The 16538-nt window shown below is 44.3% G+C and overlaps 2 protein-coding genes across 10 annotated transcripts in view; one reads left to right on the top strand and one right to left on the bottom strand.

Annotated features, from left to right (window-relative positions):
* Window positions 1-12692, bottom strand: part of RP1 (RP1 axonemal microtubule associated) — a 327943-nt gene extending 315251 nt beyond the window's left edge. For 6 of the 8 annotated variants that reach the window (XM_078353550.1, XM_078353551.1, XM_078353552.1 and 3 more), the window contains exons 1-2: window positions 12515-12692; window positions 7983-8161 (exon numbers count right to left, since the gene is read on the bottom strand). The gene's annotated coding sequence lies outside the window, so the exon portion shown is untranslated. Of the gene's footprint in view, window positions 1-7569; window positions 7877-7982; window positions 8162-12514 lie in introns of all 8 variants that reach the window. The other 2 variants (XM_035277479.3, XM_054246679.2) reach the window with 1 other exon arrangement.
* Window positions 1-15384, top strand: part of LOC118148600 (uncharacterized) — a 52862-nt gene extending 37478 nt beyond the window's left edge. The window contains exons 3-4 of one of the 2 annotated variants that reach the window (XR_013528248.1): window positions 4813-4867; window positions 15113-15384. Coding sequence is in view for 1 of the 2 variants with exons in the window: in XM_078353555.1 (XP_078209681.1) it covers window positions 4813-4867; window positions 7583-7839 (312 nt within the window). In the remaining variant the exon portion in view is untranslated. Of the gene's footprint in view, window positions 1-4812; window positions 4868-7582; window positions 7840-15112 lie in introns of those variants that run through there. The other variant, XM_078353555.1, reaches the window with a different exon arrangement.
* The last annotated feature ends 1154 nt before the right edge of the window (window positions 15385-16538 follow it).

Genomic DNA, 16538 nt, shown 5'->3' with positions numbered 1-16538 from the left:
TCAAAGTTCATGACTCACCTCACTGCCTGCCGACGCGCCCCTTGGGCCTGGGTATCATCCGACCTTTAATGATTTCTAATTCAGCACACTGTAAAGTAGTTTTGTCTCTAGGTTACTATTATTGGTTTGAGCCCTTTGTGAATAATCTGCCAGCATTAAATATCTTTTTTTCTTTTACTTCCAAATGACCGGGATGGAGGCCCAAGGTCTGGTGGTAGCAGTGACCCTGAGCTTAGCTGGGAGCCACTGTCTGTAGCTCTCCTTGGCCAGCCTCAGGTTATAAAACCACAGCTTATGCTGGAGAAAAATAACTAACCAACTAAGACAACCCTCAGAGAAGCAGCTGGAAGGAGAGAGCCACCAGGTAGAGATTTTGAAATCAGATGGCTTTGACTTGCCTGGCCCATGCCTCTGGCCACTCCTTCCTGTGGGGAGAAGGAAATGGAAGGGGTGGGGCTTTACCCTGTGAGGTCCTTCACTCCCCTCAGAGGACACAGCCCCAAAAATGCGAGCCTCCCTTTGAGTGATCTGGAAGGAGTCAACGCAGAGGGCTTATCACTAAACTTTAAGCCTCACCTACCTCTAGAATAGCTTGGGGTCAGCTCACTGCCCTCTGAAGCAGGCTTTTGAGTATTCCCAGCTCCCTCTCTCATCAGGATGACCATAAATTTGGAGTGGAGAGAAGCTGAAGTTTGTTCTTATTAAACAGGAAGACATTAAGGGTTGAACTGTGCCCCTGTCCAGCTTCGGCCTTGTTTCCCCCAGCTCCACTCCTGAGCCAGATTCATATGTTGAAGTCCAAGCCTCAGCTCCTCAGAATGTGACCTTATTTAGAAAAGAGTCATTGCCCATGTGATTGGCTAAGATGGGGTCATCTTGGAGTGGGGTAGGCCCCGAATCCAACTGGGCTGTGTCCTTATAAAAGGGGAAATTGGGACACAGACTCAGGGAGAACACCATTGTGAAGACAAAGGCAGAGACGCGAGCCATATTCTCCCAAGCAAGGAACGTCACAGATGGCCAGCAAACCCAAAGAGCCGGGGAGTGGCCGGGACAGAATCCCCGCCAGAGCCTCGGGAGGAGCCAACCCTACCAACACCTTGATCTCAGCCATCCGTCCTCCAGACGGTGAGATGATCACTGTCTGCTGTTCACACCGCAGTCTGGGGTGCTTTGTCCCAGTATCCCTCAAAGTGTAACGCAGAAAGTAAGTCTGACGAGAGACCAAGCCAGTCAGAACTCAGAGCCCCGCAAGCCCCACTCTCTGCGCCCAGAGAGTAACAGTGAGGGCCCTGTTTCTCACAAACCCTAACCACACGTGGGCTATTGATGAACCCTGACGATTCTCTCTCATCATGCCCCTCTGTGGCAGAGTGAGGCAATCCCGGTGTCTGTGTAAAGGGCTGTGGGCCAGCTAAGGTTTTTTGTTTGTTGTTGTTGTTGTTGTTGTTGTTGTTTGAGATGAAGTCTCACTCTGTCACCCAGGCTGAAGTGCATGCAATGGCACGATCTCAGCTCACTGCAACCTCCGCCTCCTGGGTTCAAGCAATTCTCCAGCCTTCGCCTCCTGAGTACTGGGGATTACAGGCACTTACCACCACACCCAGCTAATTTTTGTGTTTTTAATAGAGGCACGGTTTCGCCCTGTTGGCCAGGCTGGTCTCAAACTCCTGACCTCAGTTGATCTGCCTGCCTCAGCCTCCCAAAGTGCTGGGATTATAGGCATGAGCCACTGTGCCCAGCCCCCAGCTAAGGCTTTGCTACTTGCTGTTCAGCTCCGTGGCTCCCTTCCTGGACCTTGCACACTGAGCAGATCATAGGTACACACTTCTCTCCAGGACACCTCTAAAAGCACACACCCCACAGAGATTCTCCGTCTCTGCCACCTGTAAATCCCATCCAGCTGACATACTCCTGTCTGTTCACACCTTCCCCCTGAGAAGCTGGAGTTCCCCTACATTCCAGAAGATGTATACCCACAGGTTATTTAAATCAACAGCCTTGCCAACTCTGCTGGCTTCTCACTGAGCTCTTTCCCTCCTCAAAGAGACTGGACTAGGAAATTCGCATCTCCCATCGTCGGGAATCAGTCAGTTCAGGAGGGCCTCGAGGCCAGTAAAAACTGGCTTGCTCAAAATGGGTGGTCTTGGTAACTACGGAAAAGCAGAATTCTAAAGTTCGAGGTGGAAACGCTGCAGTTTTTCTCTAGCCCCAAAGCACAGCCTCTCTGCTTATTCAGTGTGTGTCAGAGAGTCAGCTGCTTCTGTGAGACTATTTTTGTTCTCTGTGAATCGGGGCTGAAACAGTCACTGAGAATCATGAAGGTGCCACGAGACAGTGGCAACAGCTAACACTCACTGAACAGCTTTCAGCGTCACAGCAACCCTCCGAGCCCAATACTTCCACCCTCTGTTTTATCCAGAGGAAACCGCGGTGTGCAGAGCTTGGTCACTCGCCCACATTTGCATGATGAGGGGCTGGATCTAGGTTTCCAGCCCAAGCCCTGGCTCCAGAGTCCTCACCTCACCCCTCTGCATGAAATGAGCTTATTACCCGCACCCGGAAGGCATCCATAATTGGTGACATTCATTTTAGTGGCATCCTCAGACCCTGCAATGACCAAAAGAAGGAAAGCCATCTAGTGAAAAAGCTTACATTAAGAAAGCCCTCCAGAGACTGAAGACCACCACTATCATGGCATCTGTCCACTGTGCTGACCAGTCCCGACAATCCTGGGATCATGAATACTAGGACAGAAACGGAGGCTGCCAAGTCTCACCTAGAGAAGATCTGGGTTGGGCAACAGCTGTGCAGTGGGCTCTCACACCAACATAACTTGAAATAGCTCCTGGGATGAGCTTCCTCACATTTCTGATGAAATAGCTAACATTCCTGCAGACACAGATTAGTCCTTTGCTGCTACTTCCATTTGTTAGACAAATGTATTGAGCTTGGGGCCCAAGGCGGGAAGATTTTGGGTGTCAAAAACAAACAGTAGGCCAGGCATGGTGGCCCATGCCTGTAATCTCAACACTTGGGAGGCTGAGGCAGGAGAATCACTTGAGCCCAGCAGTTTCAGACCAGCCTAGGCTACCTAATAAGATCTCATCTCTGCAAAAAATACAAAAAAAAAAAAATTAGTCTGACACAGCAGAGTGTACCTGTAGTTCCAGCTACTCAGGAGGCTGAGGCAGGAGGATCACTTGAGCCCAGGAATTTGAGGCTGCTGTGAGTTATGATCACACCACTGCACTCCAACCTGGGAGGACCAAGACCCCTTTGCAAAAAAAGAAAAAAACCACACACACACATAGACACACAAATAGTAATAATAGCTGACACTTGTAAGCCATTCAAAATATGCTGGTCTCTTAAGTATCAAACACCTCTGCAAGGGAGATATTTTATCTACATCATACATATAGACATGGGCACACAGCGAGGTAACTGAGCCGAGAAGATGAGACAGCCCCTGAATCACTGACCTCCACTCACTGCCAGGCTTTCTTTCTGTGAGAGGCTCTCTTTGAGGAGCCCGTAACAGAGTCAGCGTGTCTCTGAGGAATTTCCTGTGTGGTCAAGGGAAAAAGAAGTCCCAGGATCTCCTCCCTCTGGGCCTGTTCCCAATCTCAGATCTCCTTAGGAAGCCACCAGCAGCCAGAGTGGAGCCTGAGGCCAGGAAGCCGACCCCGAGGACTGACTCTTCTGCTCTGGGGTAAGGGGAAAACAAATTATGTTTTCCTCTCTCTCTGAAGAGCTGACTCAGGCTTAAGGGACAGATAATAGGATGTAAACTTAAGAGTAAGCCTCTACAGTCATTACGGGGGCGCCCCTGAGGGTTGTAGGACTTGGGCCTACCAGGGGCCTCAGTAAAGGGTCCATATACCCTGCCTGCTTCAGCAGCAACTGTATTACCCATTCAGGGCAAAGCCTGTAGAAATAGAAGGCATTTACCAGTCTCTCTGGTCTCTGCAGAGAACTCTCTGGGGAATTTCAAAGACCTTTGGAAAACTGCTTTGTTCTTCCATGTGAAAGAAGATGCCATCTGTCTAACATCTACTAGGAAAATGTTTTTTTATCAATTAATGTTGAAATCTTATGTGATAATTATAAACTTATAGTAATACTTCACCAACCCTAATATTACTTAAAATATTTCTTTTTTTTTCTTTTTCTTTTTCTTTTTTTTTTTTTTTGAGGCTGAGTTTCGCTCTTTTCACCCAGGCTGGAGTGCAGTGGGATGATCTCGGCTCACTACAACCTCCGCCTCCCGGGTTCAATGGATTCTCCTGCCTTAGCCTCCCGAGTAGCTGGGATTATAGGCACCCGCCACAACACCCAGTGAATTTTTGTATTTTCAGTAGAGATGGGGTTTTGCCATGTTGGCCAGGCTGGTGTCAAACTCCTGACCTCAGGTGGTCCACCCACCTTGGCCTCCCAAAGTGCTGGGATTACAGGCGTGAGCCACCACACCGGCCTACTTAAAATATTTATTTTAACTTATTCTAGAGACTGGTTTATATACCAAATGTTATTACAACCTCAGGCATGTATTCTCTGAAATGTCAGGTAGCTTCAGATGTGAATCATGCAGTTTGGTAAAAGCAATCATTGATCAGTCTTCACTTTTTTAGTGAAAAGTGTTGCTCCCATATTCATATTCATTAGTTTCACATGTGAACCATAGCTATGACATGAAATTTTAAATTCTGAGTTTTTATCATTTGAGTAATAGCAAAGCTGATGAGTTTTTAAAGGTTGATTCATTTTAAATTACTTAATTTTAACCTTCAGGATCTCTTCTTTCTTTAGACAAGTTCGGGGACCATCCATTCATTTGACAGCCAATTTCATATACCTTCTGTAGGTAAGTTACTTTGTTGTGGTAAGTGATATTTATGTTAATGTCCCTGAAATACTATAAAAATTTGAAATACCTTCTCAAAGAAAAACAAAATTATTTTTATTTCTGTTTTACTGTATTTCCATTGAGTATTGTTATTGTATGCATGATATCACAGTGAATATTAATTCACATATTATCAGGATATGTAATTAACTGAAATACAATGTTCACCAGTCATGTATAGAAAGAAGTCCATTCATAGAATGTTCCAGCAATAATGCTTGTTATTGATATTTCTTCTGTTAGATAGTTATTCAAATTCTTCTTTAAGTGAGTCCACCTAGAATAAAATAATCAAATGGCAAAAGTTTGCACGCTCTGCCAGTTAATCATCTGAAAAGCCACAAGTCACTTTTTTACATCCGTGTAAAACTGGACATCTGTGGTGTTCAGTTTCTCTGTGGCTTGGCCAGTTAAGTCATGCCCGCCCAACTTCCCTAGTATTTCCTTGCACTGGAGGAGTCCTTCAGCCATGGGAATGCCCAGGTCTTGTGTTTACACGTTTCTAAGGCTGCTGTTTTGCTTTTCTGTTTTGTTGCTATTAAATGGTTCTAAGATACTAAATAAAGTAAATAGAAACTAAACACCTATTGCTGTGGGGTCAATGACAAGTAACGTAAACAATTACTTTGTTTACTTGGAATCTGACTTTAACATTTAAAATATATAAACTCTGGCCAAAAAGAAGGAAAATTATTTCACAGTATATTCTTGTGAAGGTATTCTGCCATTAATTTTGAATTTACCAAATGAAATAAGGAGGTTTAATAGGCTTTAGTTAAGAAGCTGTAGTAGTAGAAGCTTTTGGTGGATTTGCTTTTCATGTATAGGGTCAGAGTGACAGACCCCCTTCTGAGGAACCAGATCTCCCAGGGTGGCACATCCAGGGACCACCCCCCCACCATATCCCCCACCTCCACACATTTACACTGTGTGGCCTTTCCCCATCAGCTATGGCCTCCCTAGCATCCAGATCCTGTGTCACATCCCTTGAGGCTACAAAGTGGCACCTGTTTCCAGTGCTGAGGAGAGCGAGAGAGCAAGCCCCCTGCCTGCACCCCAAATATGGAGGCTCCAGTCCAGGCCCCACCTAAAGCCATTGGATGCTATTGACATAGAGATGACCCTAAATGCACTGCAGGCAATGTGGGTCTCCCTGCTTGGGTGACATTGGCCTGTCAGACCTAGAGCAAATAAGATCTGTTTCTACACTGACTGCTCACAACGTACTAAGCACTGTATGGTATGGCCTTACACGGCCACACCATTATTCCCAAGGTACAGATGAGGAAACAGAAACTTAGGTGAATAAGCTGCACGGGACGAACCTGTGCAGGAGATGTTCTGAACCACTGCACAACACTGCCTCCCTCTCAGAAACCTTAGGGACTGGTGACCTGCTTCTCACTTATAAACCACTGACATTGTGTCGGGGAGTGTGGAAGAGTGGACGCAGTGCTGAGTGAGTTACCAGGGGGCTTCTCGCCTGCACCATTGGCACCTACACTAAGACTTCGGGCCTGCCTCCACATCCGCATCCTTACATGAGAAAGGAGGACAAGGTGAGCCCGTTGTTCCTCCCAGCTCCAGCTTTCTAGCAGCAGGTATGTGAATGCCTGCACAGCAGTCAGAACAGCTGGTACCTTAACTGAAATGAAAGCAAACTTCCACTTGACCTGCTGAGAAAAAAGATCTCAAGTAATAGCTGACGTCCTGAGTGTGTTCACTCAGAATATCTCACCCAACTTCTCCGTCCCCAACAATCCTGGGAGTGGAGGTCCCAACCCTCACATCAAGAGGAACTCCGAGGTGCTTGGATGCAGTCACGCCTCCAGGAGGAGCTGGGTTCAAACGCAGAGCCACCCCACCCCCACCTCCACGGCCCCAGCTCATGCCATGATGCCCTGAAGCTTCTCCTCTCAAGCTGTATTTTGCCGGCTGCTAATGTGCTTGTGGCTTGACAGTTACTAGTTCAACATGAAAAATCACAGTCTCAACAATATGAGAAATTAATATCCAGGTTAGAAACCACAGAGTCCTATTAAACTTCTTCTTCTAGGTGGGGACTGAGTGCCTAAATATGTCCCCACTCCATCTCATCTTCTCCAGCCTCTTTTTACATTCTTTGCTCATGGACCTTCTCGGTCTCTGATAGTCATCCTTTACCAGACTGTCTCCACAGCCTCCTAACTGGTCTTCCTGCTTACAGCCAGTCCTGCCCTCATGTGATCCACTCTCTTCGTCTCTGGAAAACCTAGGAAGGATCATATTATTTTCTGTTTATCACCCTCCAGGGGTTCCCCCAGGCCTTAAAGATCAAATCATGAGTCCTATATATGGCCCACAGGTACAGACCCTGAGGACATTTGTCCAAACTCCCCCTCGAAGCTACAATACCTTACAAATATCTGCGAAAATGCCTCATAGGAAAAAATGGTTCACTCACCATCCCCGCAGCAGGCAAGATCCAGTTATTTAGCGCAGGCCTTCCCTGCTTGCTTTACAATCTTTGGCATATTTTCCATACCATTGAGCAAGCTTCCACATTTAAATAAAAGTTAAAGATATCCTCCCTTTTAACACCCCAATTATAAAAACTGAAATTTTCGTTATCATTCCCTATTTTAAAAAGGCAAGGAGAAAAGCAAACACATATGTTTTACCTGTAATTTCCAGAATGTTTGCAGCAACTCCTCAGTTGCTTCCAGAATATCTTAATGAAGAGAGCTGGAGTTTGGAAGAGTGAAGAGGCTGATGTCCCTGTGAGCCTGGTGCTCAGATGCTGCCTACGAGCGAACCTTCCTCTATTTGTACTGGACCAAGGGAACAGCGATGTTTGCCGTGTCACCTGGATTATCAGCAATGACTACAAACACTTCACAGAACTCCCAAAGCACACACTGGCAAAGAACAGAACTAGCCTGGAGTCATGAGCGTTGCTATGCTTCTCATTCTGTGAAGACCTGCAGACTACAGCAAGCAAGTGAAATAGCAAACAAAATAACCTACTTTGTTCTTGTTCTAACCGTTCGATATTTTGTGGCATATTATGAGGCATGGAAACATAGCTTTTTACCTTATTTTGAAGTTGACCGTTTTCACCATTTGTCTGGAGACGTACGTGCCTGTTTAGTTCTGGAGAAGTATGTGTTTGTTTAGTTCAGTACTGTGAAGTGGAGGTCACGTTCCCATAGAAGCAGATTGGTTCAGTTCAACAAACATTTGCTCAGTGTCTGCTCTCTTTAGAATATGAACCTGAAACAAAGAAGCAAAACAAAACTGATTTCCAAGAATTCTCAAGCCAGTTATCTTTCGTACAGTGACAACCACCAGTAAGCATGTATTCTCTCGACTTTGCATTCATTCTTTAGACAACCATACAAACCTTTAGGCCAAGCTCAGCGGGGCACTGTGCAGTGCAGGCAGCCGAGGGAGGCCAGGGCCTGGGAGGGTGATACATGCATCAAATCACGCAATGTCCTCATTGCCTTAATTTTGATCACCAGGACCCTGGGTAAAGTCTCAAAATAAAAAAAAAAAAAGTTTTATTGAGGCATAATGGACATACAGTAAGTCTCACTTAATATTGTTGATAATTTAACTTCAACTTTAAGCAAAACAATGTATAACAAAACCAATTTTCCTAGAAGTTGATTGATACAAACAATAGTCAAGTTCCTGCCGCCTATTTTTGGTCACAAAAACATCACCAAAATTCTAAATAAAGACTTCAACACTCCTAATATTAGCCATTGAAATAAATGTGAAATGTACATACATTTAAGAAAGAGTTATAAGAACAAGTAAAATATGTATCAATTTTTGATAAATCAGCAGTCACAACGACTGTAATGGTGGTGGGTTAAATTAAGGTATAAGCGTTTGCAAAGTGAAAATTGTCAGGAGCAGCTCCTCCCACCTCGCAGCCTGAAAACCATCACAAATATGACAGGTTTCCAAAACACTTTCACTCACATTGTTTCTTGTCATGCACTTGTATGATTGTCGAGATTTTACAATTTTTTTATAAGCAACTTTTATTCATTCATTCGTTTTCCAACCCATAACTTTTATTCATTCTTTCACTTATTTTCCAAACCGTAACTTTTTTTTTTGTACTTTAGGTTCTGGGGTACATATGCAGATCATGCAGGATTGTTGCATAGGTACATACATGGCAAGATGGTTTGCTGCCTCCATCCCCCTGCCACCTATATCTGGCATTTCTACCCACGTTATCCCTCCCCAACATCCCCACCCCCCGCTGTCCCTCCCCTACCATCCCAACACACCCCAGTGTGTGATGCTCCCCTCCCTGTGTCTGTGTGTTCTCATTGTTCAACACTCGCCTATGAGTGAGAACATGCGGTGTTTGATTTTCTGGTCTTGTGTCGGTTTTCTGAGAATGATTTCCAGATTCATCCATATCCCTACAAAGGACACAAACACATTGTTTTTTATGGCTGCATAGTATTCCATGGTATATATGTGCCACATTTTCCTTGTCCAGTCTATCATCGATGGATACCAAGCTGTAACTTTTGTTCATTCACTCATTCATTCATTCCTTTTCCAACCAACTTGTTCCAGTTCAGGGTCACAGGTAGCTGAGTGTATCCTAGCAGCTCAGGGCACAAGGCAGGACCCACCAAATACCACCCCAGGCAGGGCACACTCACCCACCCACACTCATGCACTGGGACCATGTGGACCCGCCACTTCACCTGATCTGCACAGCTTTGGATTGTGAGAGGAAACCAGAGGATCCAGAGAAAACCCTCACAGATATGGAGGAAACATGCAAAATCCACACAGACAGTGGCCCTGGCTGGGAATACATTATTTTTTCCTCAGCGACATTACAACGAAACAGGTCCTTATTAGAGGGCCTGCTAAGGAACCACAAATATTTAGTCTGTGTAATTTGATGATGTCATATGCATGCACAAAGAAACTATGATCACAATCAAGGTAACAGACATACCCGACACCTCCCAAAGTCTCCTGTGTGTCTTTATTGTTTTGTTTGTTTTTGTGGTAAGAACACTTAACGTGAGATCTACCGTCTTAATAAATTTTAGAGTACAAAATTCCACATTGTTAACTATAGCCACTGTGTTGTTCAGCAGATCTCTAGAACATATTCATGTTGCATAACTGAACCTTGATACACTTTGAACAGCATCTCCCCGTTTCTCCTCCCCTCATCGCCTGGCGATCACCATTCTGCTCTCAGCTTCCATGCGTTTGACTACTTTAGAAGCTATTATGCAGTATTTTTCCCTCTGTGTCTGGTTTATTTCACTTAATATAACGTCCTCTAGATTCATCCATGTTATTGCAATAGCATGATTTCCTTCTTCTTAAAGGCTGAGAGTAGTCATGTATTTTATAGATAGGTAGGTAGGTAGGTAGGTAGATAGATAGATAGGTAGATAGATAGATAGATGATAGATAGATAGATAGGTAGATAGATAGATAGATAGGTAGATGATAGATAGATAGATAGATAGATCACATTTTCTTTATTCATTCATCCATTTGTGGACACTAAGGTGGTTTTCACTTCTTGGCTATCATGAATAATGCTGCTGTGAACATGGGAATACCAGTATCTCTTCAAGATCCTCATTTCAATTCCTTTGGATATATGTTGTGTAATAGGCTTGCCAGTTCTGTTTTTAATTTCTGTGGGTACACAAGTGTATATAGGATACATGAGATGTTTTGTATTTTTAATTATCTGAGGAATCTCTGCACTGTTTTCCATAGCTGCTGTACCATTTTACATTCCCACCCACAGTATACAAGGATTCTGGTCTCCCCACATCCCTGCCAACACTTGCTGTCTTCTGGTTTTTTTGTTTGTGTGTGTGCTTTGTTTCTTCTTTTGAGATGGAGTTTTGCTCTTGTTACCCAGGCTGGAGCCCAATGGCACAATCTCAGCTCACTGCAACCTCCACCTCCCAGGTTCAAGCGATTCTCCTGCCTCAGCCTCCCTAGTAGCTAGGATTACAGGTGCCTGCCACCATGCCCAGCTAATTTTTTTTATTTTTAGTAGAGATGGGGTTTCACTATGTTGGCCAGGCTTGTCATGCTGGTCTAGAACTCCTGATCTCAGGCGATCTACCTGCCTCTGCCTCCCAAAGTGCTGGGATTACAGGAGTGAGGCTCTGCGCCCAGCTCCTGTTTTGTTTTGTTTTTATAGCCATCCCAGCACGAGTGGAATGGCATCTCATTGTGGTTTTGATTTGCATTTCTTTGAGGATCAGTGATGTTGAGCATCTTTCAATGTACCTGCTGGCCATCTGTATGTCTTCTTTTAAGAAATGTCTGCTCGAATCCTTTTTTAAATCAATGTATTTGGTTTTAGGCTATCGAATTGTGGTCTCATATTGATTTTAATGTTTCGAGCAAAAGTGCAATCTGCCTGGTTTCCTCCTCAATGCAGAAAATACCCTTTGTGAAGTGGAACACACAAAAAGTAAATGTTCTTCAAATATGATCTCAGAACGTCAGCTATAGAGGAGAAGAAATTCTTTCTCCAGGAACCCCTGCCTTTTAAAACACCTACTGTTTCTTGACAAGTCAAGCAGCAGGGGGCAGGACCGTGCAGTGGGAAAATTTATGGCTGACCAGCTGGAAATCTGAGTCTGATCCCATTCTAGCTGGAAGTCTTTTCACCTCACCTGGCTGTGGTTAACTTACCTGCAAAGTAAGGAGCTGAACTGGATGGGCTTTCCTGCATCTAGCATTTTCTTTCACTCCATATTCACCCTTGAACTCAGGAGTTCGAGATCAGCCTGGCTAACATGGTGAAACTCAGTCTCTACTAAAACTGCACAAAAATTAGCCAGGCATGGTGGCGTGCACCATGCCAGATACTGTGTTAGGTGCCTAAAAAAGCAAAGCTCACTAACCTATTTAAGGCTACCGAAAAAACTACCAAAACTACATATGAGAATTCTGTTCTAACAGTTATCCTCAGTATGAAGTGCCAACAGACAGTGAATGAACGAATATGCTATCCAGGACTACAGTGAAGTTTCAGTATCTCTAAGAGCCACTTCACTCTCAGATATGATCAAAGGCTGCCCGAGTGTCTGGATTTAACATTGGGTAGTAGAAGGTTGAGCAGCAAGATTAATATATTTTAACCACTCCAGCTTCATTTGGAATCTTCCCACATGCAGCCGCAACTCAAAGCCACAAAGATAGCACTATCAAAAGTAATCATCCTTTCTCCCCACAACTTCTGCAACTTCAATTTTTCCACTTTGCTTTGGTGGCTCTGTTTTGCTCCCAGGTTTCCCAACCAAGTAACCTTTGAGTCACACTCAACTCCTCTCTCCCCTTTCCTTCCTGAATTTAATAAGCTACCAACAAATCTGCCACGACCCACTCCAACAAAAGCCTTCCTTCGGCAACCACAGTGCAGACTTCTATTGTTACAGCTGCCTGTCCCGGGGGGAATTCCAGCTGCAGGCGTTCCTTGGGGCCCCAGTGGAAAACTGGAAAGGAACTATTGAATCCTTTCACTGCCTGTTTTCCCGACTCCCATGGCCAGGGAGGGAAGGGGGAGGGAACTCACGGGCAAGTGCTTCCTACCAGTTCAGTGCCGCCAGGAACCGGGGCTTTCCCACAAGGCCGGGCCAGGTTCTAGGCAGAGAAGCGTCTGCATTCCGAGGCGCAGTCTAGGCTGGAGCCTGTCACCACCCTTCAAATCCCTTTGAAGCTGGGCAAAAATCCTGCCAACGCCATGCTTGAGAGCTCCTCCGCTTAACCTGGGAGGGGCTGTTTCCTGCCTGCCTTTCACAGCCTCTCACAGGAGGGAGGTGCAGTCATAATCATTCTACAGGATTCTCACTTTAGACACCAAAATCTAAAAACGCAAGAAAAATAAACTTTATATGAAATAACACATCAGATTGACAAAGACCTATTTAATGCTGAAAAATTATTCTACTAAGAGATCTATTATCATAAAATATATACACATATATATACACCTATGTACACATATACACTTATATATACATATAAATTATTTAGACACCAGTTTCCCTTAAAGTCATGTTAAACATTCTCAATATCTTAAATTTCAGACTCTTCCCCACCTTCACTGTCCTTCTCTGAACACAGTCTAGGTTATTAATTTCTCTTGAAATATTATACCCAGGAGGAAATGCCGGATCCCCGATGGTGCCTTACAGGTGAGCTTTTTGTCCCCACGTGGCAGCATTTTCATATATTGACCTGGGATAAAATCCTACTTCTTTTTCACATATACTGCTCCCAAGTCAGAGTCTTCTGTTCTGGACTAAGGGAATTGAGTTTAAAAGCTTTTGTTTGTGTTTTTGTTTTTGAGGAGAATCAGAGAACATTAGAATGAAAGAGTCTGTAGAAATTGCTGCTACATGTTTTCAAGCCATGGATTATTTAGTTCATTCATGGGCCATGAAATCAATTTAAGTAGGTCACTGTTATGGACTAAATGCTTGTATCCCCCAACTTCCAAATTCATATATCGAGGTCCTAATCCCCAATATGATGGCATTAAGATGTGGGGTCTTTGGGGGGTGATTGAGTAATGAGGGTGGAGCCCTCATTAACGGTGTTAGTGCCACAGAGAGCTCCCTTGCCTCTTCTACCATGAAAGGACTGAGTGAGAAAGTGCTATATTTGACCCAGGAAGCAGACCTTCACCAGACACTACATCTGCTGGTGTCTTGATCTTGGATTTCCCAACCTCTGGAGCTGTGAGAAATAGATATTTGTTGTTTAAGCCACGCAGTCTATAGTATGTTTGTTGTATCAGCCTGAACGGACTAAGACAGTTACCCCCAGCTCTTTCTTTAAAAATTAATAAAATACAGTAGAAAGTATCAGAGTGCATTACACATATGAAAGAAGAGTATTATTATGTAAAACTTTTGTTTCAGATTGAGATACACAAGTATAGATTGTGTGTGTATAGATTATGATCATAATTACGTTTTGGTCAAAAAACTTAAAAACCACTGATCCAGTTCCACCAGGAAAGGCACTGTTCTATAATGGATAAGAATTTGTTTGAAATTTGGAGTCAGAAAATCCCTGGTTTCTCGTCTTGGATCTGACCCTTAAGAACTACATGACCCCAGGAAGTTATTTTGCTTCACTGAAACTCAGATCAGTTCCTCATCAATAAAACTGGATAGCAGCAGCACTTTCCGCAAAGAGTTATTGAGGAGAAACACAATATTACTCACTTCCTTTTATTGAGCACATGCCATGTGCCAGGAAACGTGATGTGTCTTCATGTGCACTGTATTTCTGACCTTCACCACGACAACCCTCTGTATTGTCATCCATCAAATGAAGGAACTGAGGTAGTCTGGTCACATGTACGTACTTAACCATTCCACTACACCAGCTCTAAGTACACCATGTCTCTACAAATGCAAAGATGCATTTGATGTACTTAATACAATCCACTACACTGGCTCTAAGTTCATCATGTCCCTACAAAAACAAATATGCACTTGAAATAATAATGTTAAGACATAATCAGTGCTAAGTACTTAGTATGGACACAGAGGATCCTTCAAAATTTAGCAGCACTCAAAGGGCAGGCCTTCTGCAAGTTGAGGAGTTCAAGCCAGAATGTAGATTGCTGCCCTGCTTTCTTCGGGAAAGTTTTGCTTATTTGGCTGTATGAAACAATATGATGAAGTTTGTCATGATGTTCACCAGCACTCTCACCAGAGCTCCATATCTTCTGAGAAACGCTGCATCAGATAATATTGTAATAACCATCACAGGAACCATGATATTGTTAGTATGGTTTGGGACAGATTTAGATCTCTTCTTTCACCACCCAAAGCTCTTTTTACTACTCCATGGAAGAAACACATGCGCATGCTCCCGCTCACTTCCCCCTGGTCAATTTCGTCCTGCTGAAAGTTTTTAGAATCTTTACGGTATCATCTAAATGCACCAACTCTCCCCTCTGACTTTGTGTCACCTGCACACAGGCTGAGTGTGACTTCTGTGCCTTCACGAAGACGCTGAATAGCAGTGTTCACCAAGAGAGAGCCAAGGACAGGTCTGCTTTCCTTACAGCAATCCTATGGCTCCCCTCAATGGCTGCACACCTCGTCCTTATTGTGTTTGCCTCCCTTTCCTAAACCCTCACAAACCCTCACAGGCATTGACTTTCCGCAGGAGGATATGGAGAGGAAGCACTAGGAAATGACCCGCTTTGAAGGCTCCATCTTGTGGCGCACGCGCATCAGTGCAGGTCGGGACCGCGGAGGGAGGCGAGCCCGGGAGGACCGGCGCCCCTGCAGAGGCGGGAGGGAGCACTAGTGGAGCTCCCTTGATCTGGAAGGCGAATCTTCCCCCCCCCCCCCATAATGTCTCCAGGTAAAATCAGACTGGCCTTATTCACTTTGTTCACCACTGTGAATAAATAAATAAAACACTGCACCTGCTTCATTAATGGTCCAAAAAAATTTTTTTTTTAATGAGCGCGGGTAAAGAGAATTTTTTTTAAACATTTTCTCCACGATTCATCATTCTAAATTTGAAATGAAAATTCTCTTTTCTTTCAGTTACAATCTGGAAATTTTCTTTAAGAATTCCTTCATTGTAAATGGGACGCTAAAATGGAGGCAATGCGGGATAGGCGAAGCGGCTTCCTTCATCTTAAAGGACCCATACTGATGTCCTTTTACTCGGGCCTGCGTCTCCCACGCCGGGCTCTCATCTCCTTCAGGCGGGGCTGTGTTGCTTTCTGCAACGATGTAGATTTTTATTCCTTCTAGGATGCAAGATAGCTACAGCCAAGGAGATGTTTCTAGCACACAACCAGGCACAAGTCTTCAATGTGAGTTAAATAGTCGACTTAAAAATCTGAGTTGCAGTGCAGAAATCAGGTATGCAGATGCGAGGCTTGTCAGTGATAAGGAAGAGAAAAGAGGGAGCTGAAAGAGGTGAGAAGCCGCAGTCGCTCAAGACACTAACTTAGAACTCATGATCAGAAAGGGCAAGTGTAAGAAAAACAGTAGCGTTACTGATTAGGTCAGCACACACGCATCAGTGACAGGTTCTAAGAATCAAGAAAACAGTGAGGCCTGAATCCTGCCCAGCAGTGTGCTGTGGGAAGGGCACAATCTGGCGATTTGAAAATAAGTGTCCCTCACACCCTTCTTGTGCAGTCTCTGAAAGAGGGGCAGGTATAGGTGAGGTCAAGACTTCCCTGGATGCTTCCTCTCAGGACAGTGGTTCCCTTTACTATCAATTTATAAATTCCAGAATTGTAGCATCTCAACCCTGCAATGCCTCTGAAATTTTGATTTATGATTTTAATTCTTTCTTAACCTTGAAACAACCTTAGAGCTGATTTAATAGAGCACCTTAATTGTAAAGATGAGAAAAACACTGGCAGATAAGATGCGGTGTCTTCATACACAGCCCTCCTACTTCTAGCACCGCTGGCTATGACACTAGGGTCCAGACTCATCCTGGGGTGAGACTTCTTCGAGGGCCAGGGTAATACAGAATAAACTGTAGAAAACCACAGTTCGTGGGTGAAAGACAGAATGCTTCCTCCAGTCAGAGGTCTACTCTTTACTGGAGGAAAGTAATT

This window comes from Callithrix jacchus, chromosome 16, assembly GCF_049354715.1.
Source record: "Callithrix jacchus isolate 240 chromosome 16, calJac240_pri, whole genome shotgun sequence".
Classification (NCBI taxonomy): domain Eukaryota; kingdom Metazoa; phylum Chordata; class Mammalia; order Primates; family Cebidae; genus Callithrix; species Callithrix jacchus.
The sequence above is the reverse complement of the archived record's forward strand: the minus strand, read 5'-3'. Positions and strand labels throughout refer to the sequence as shown.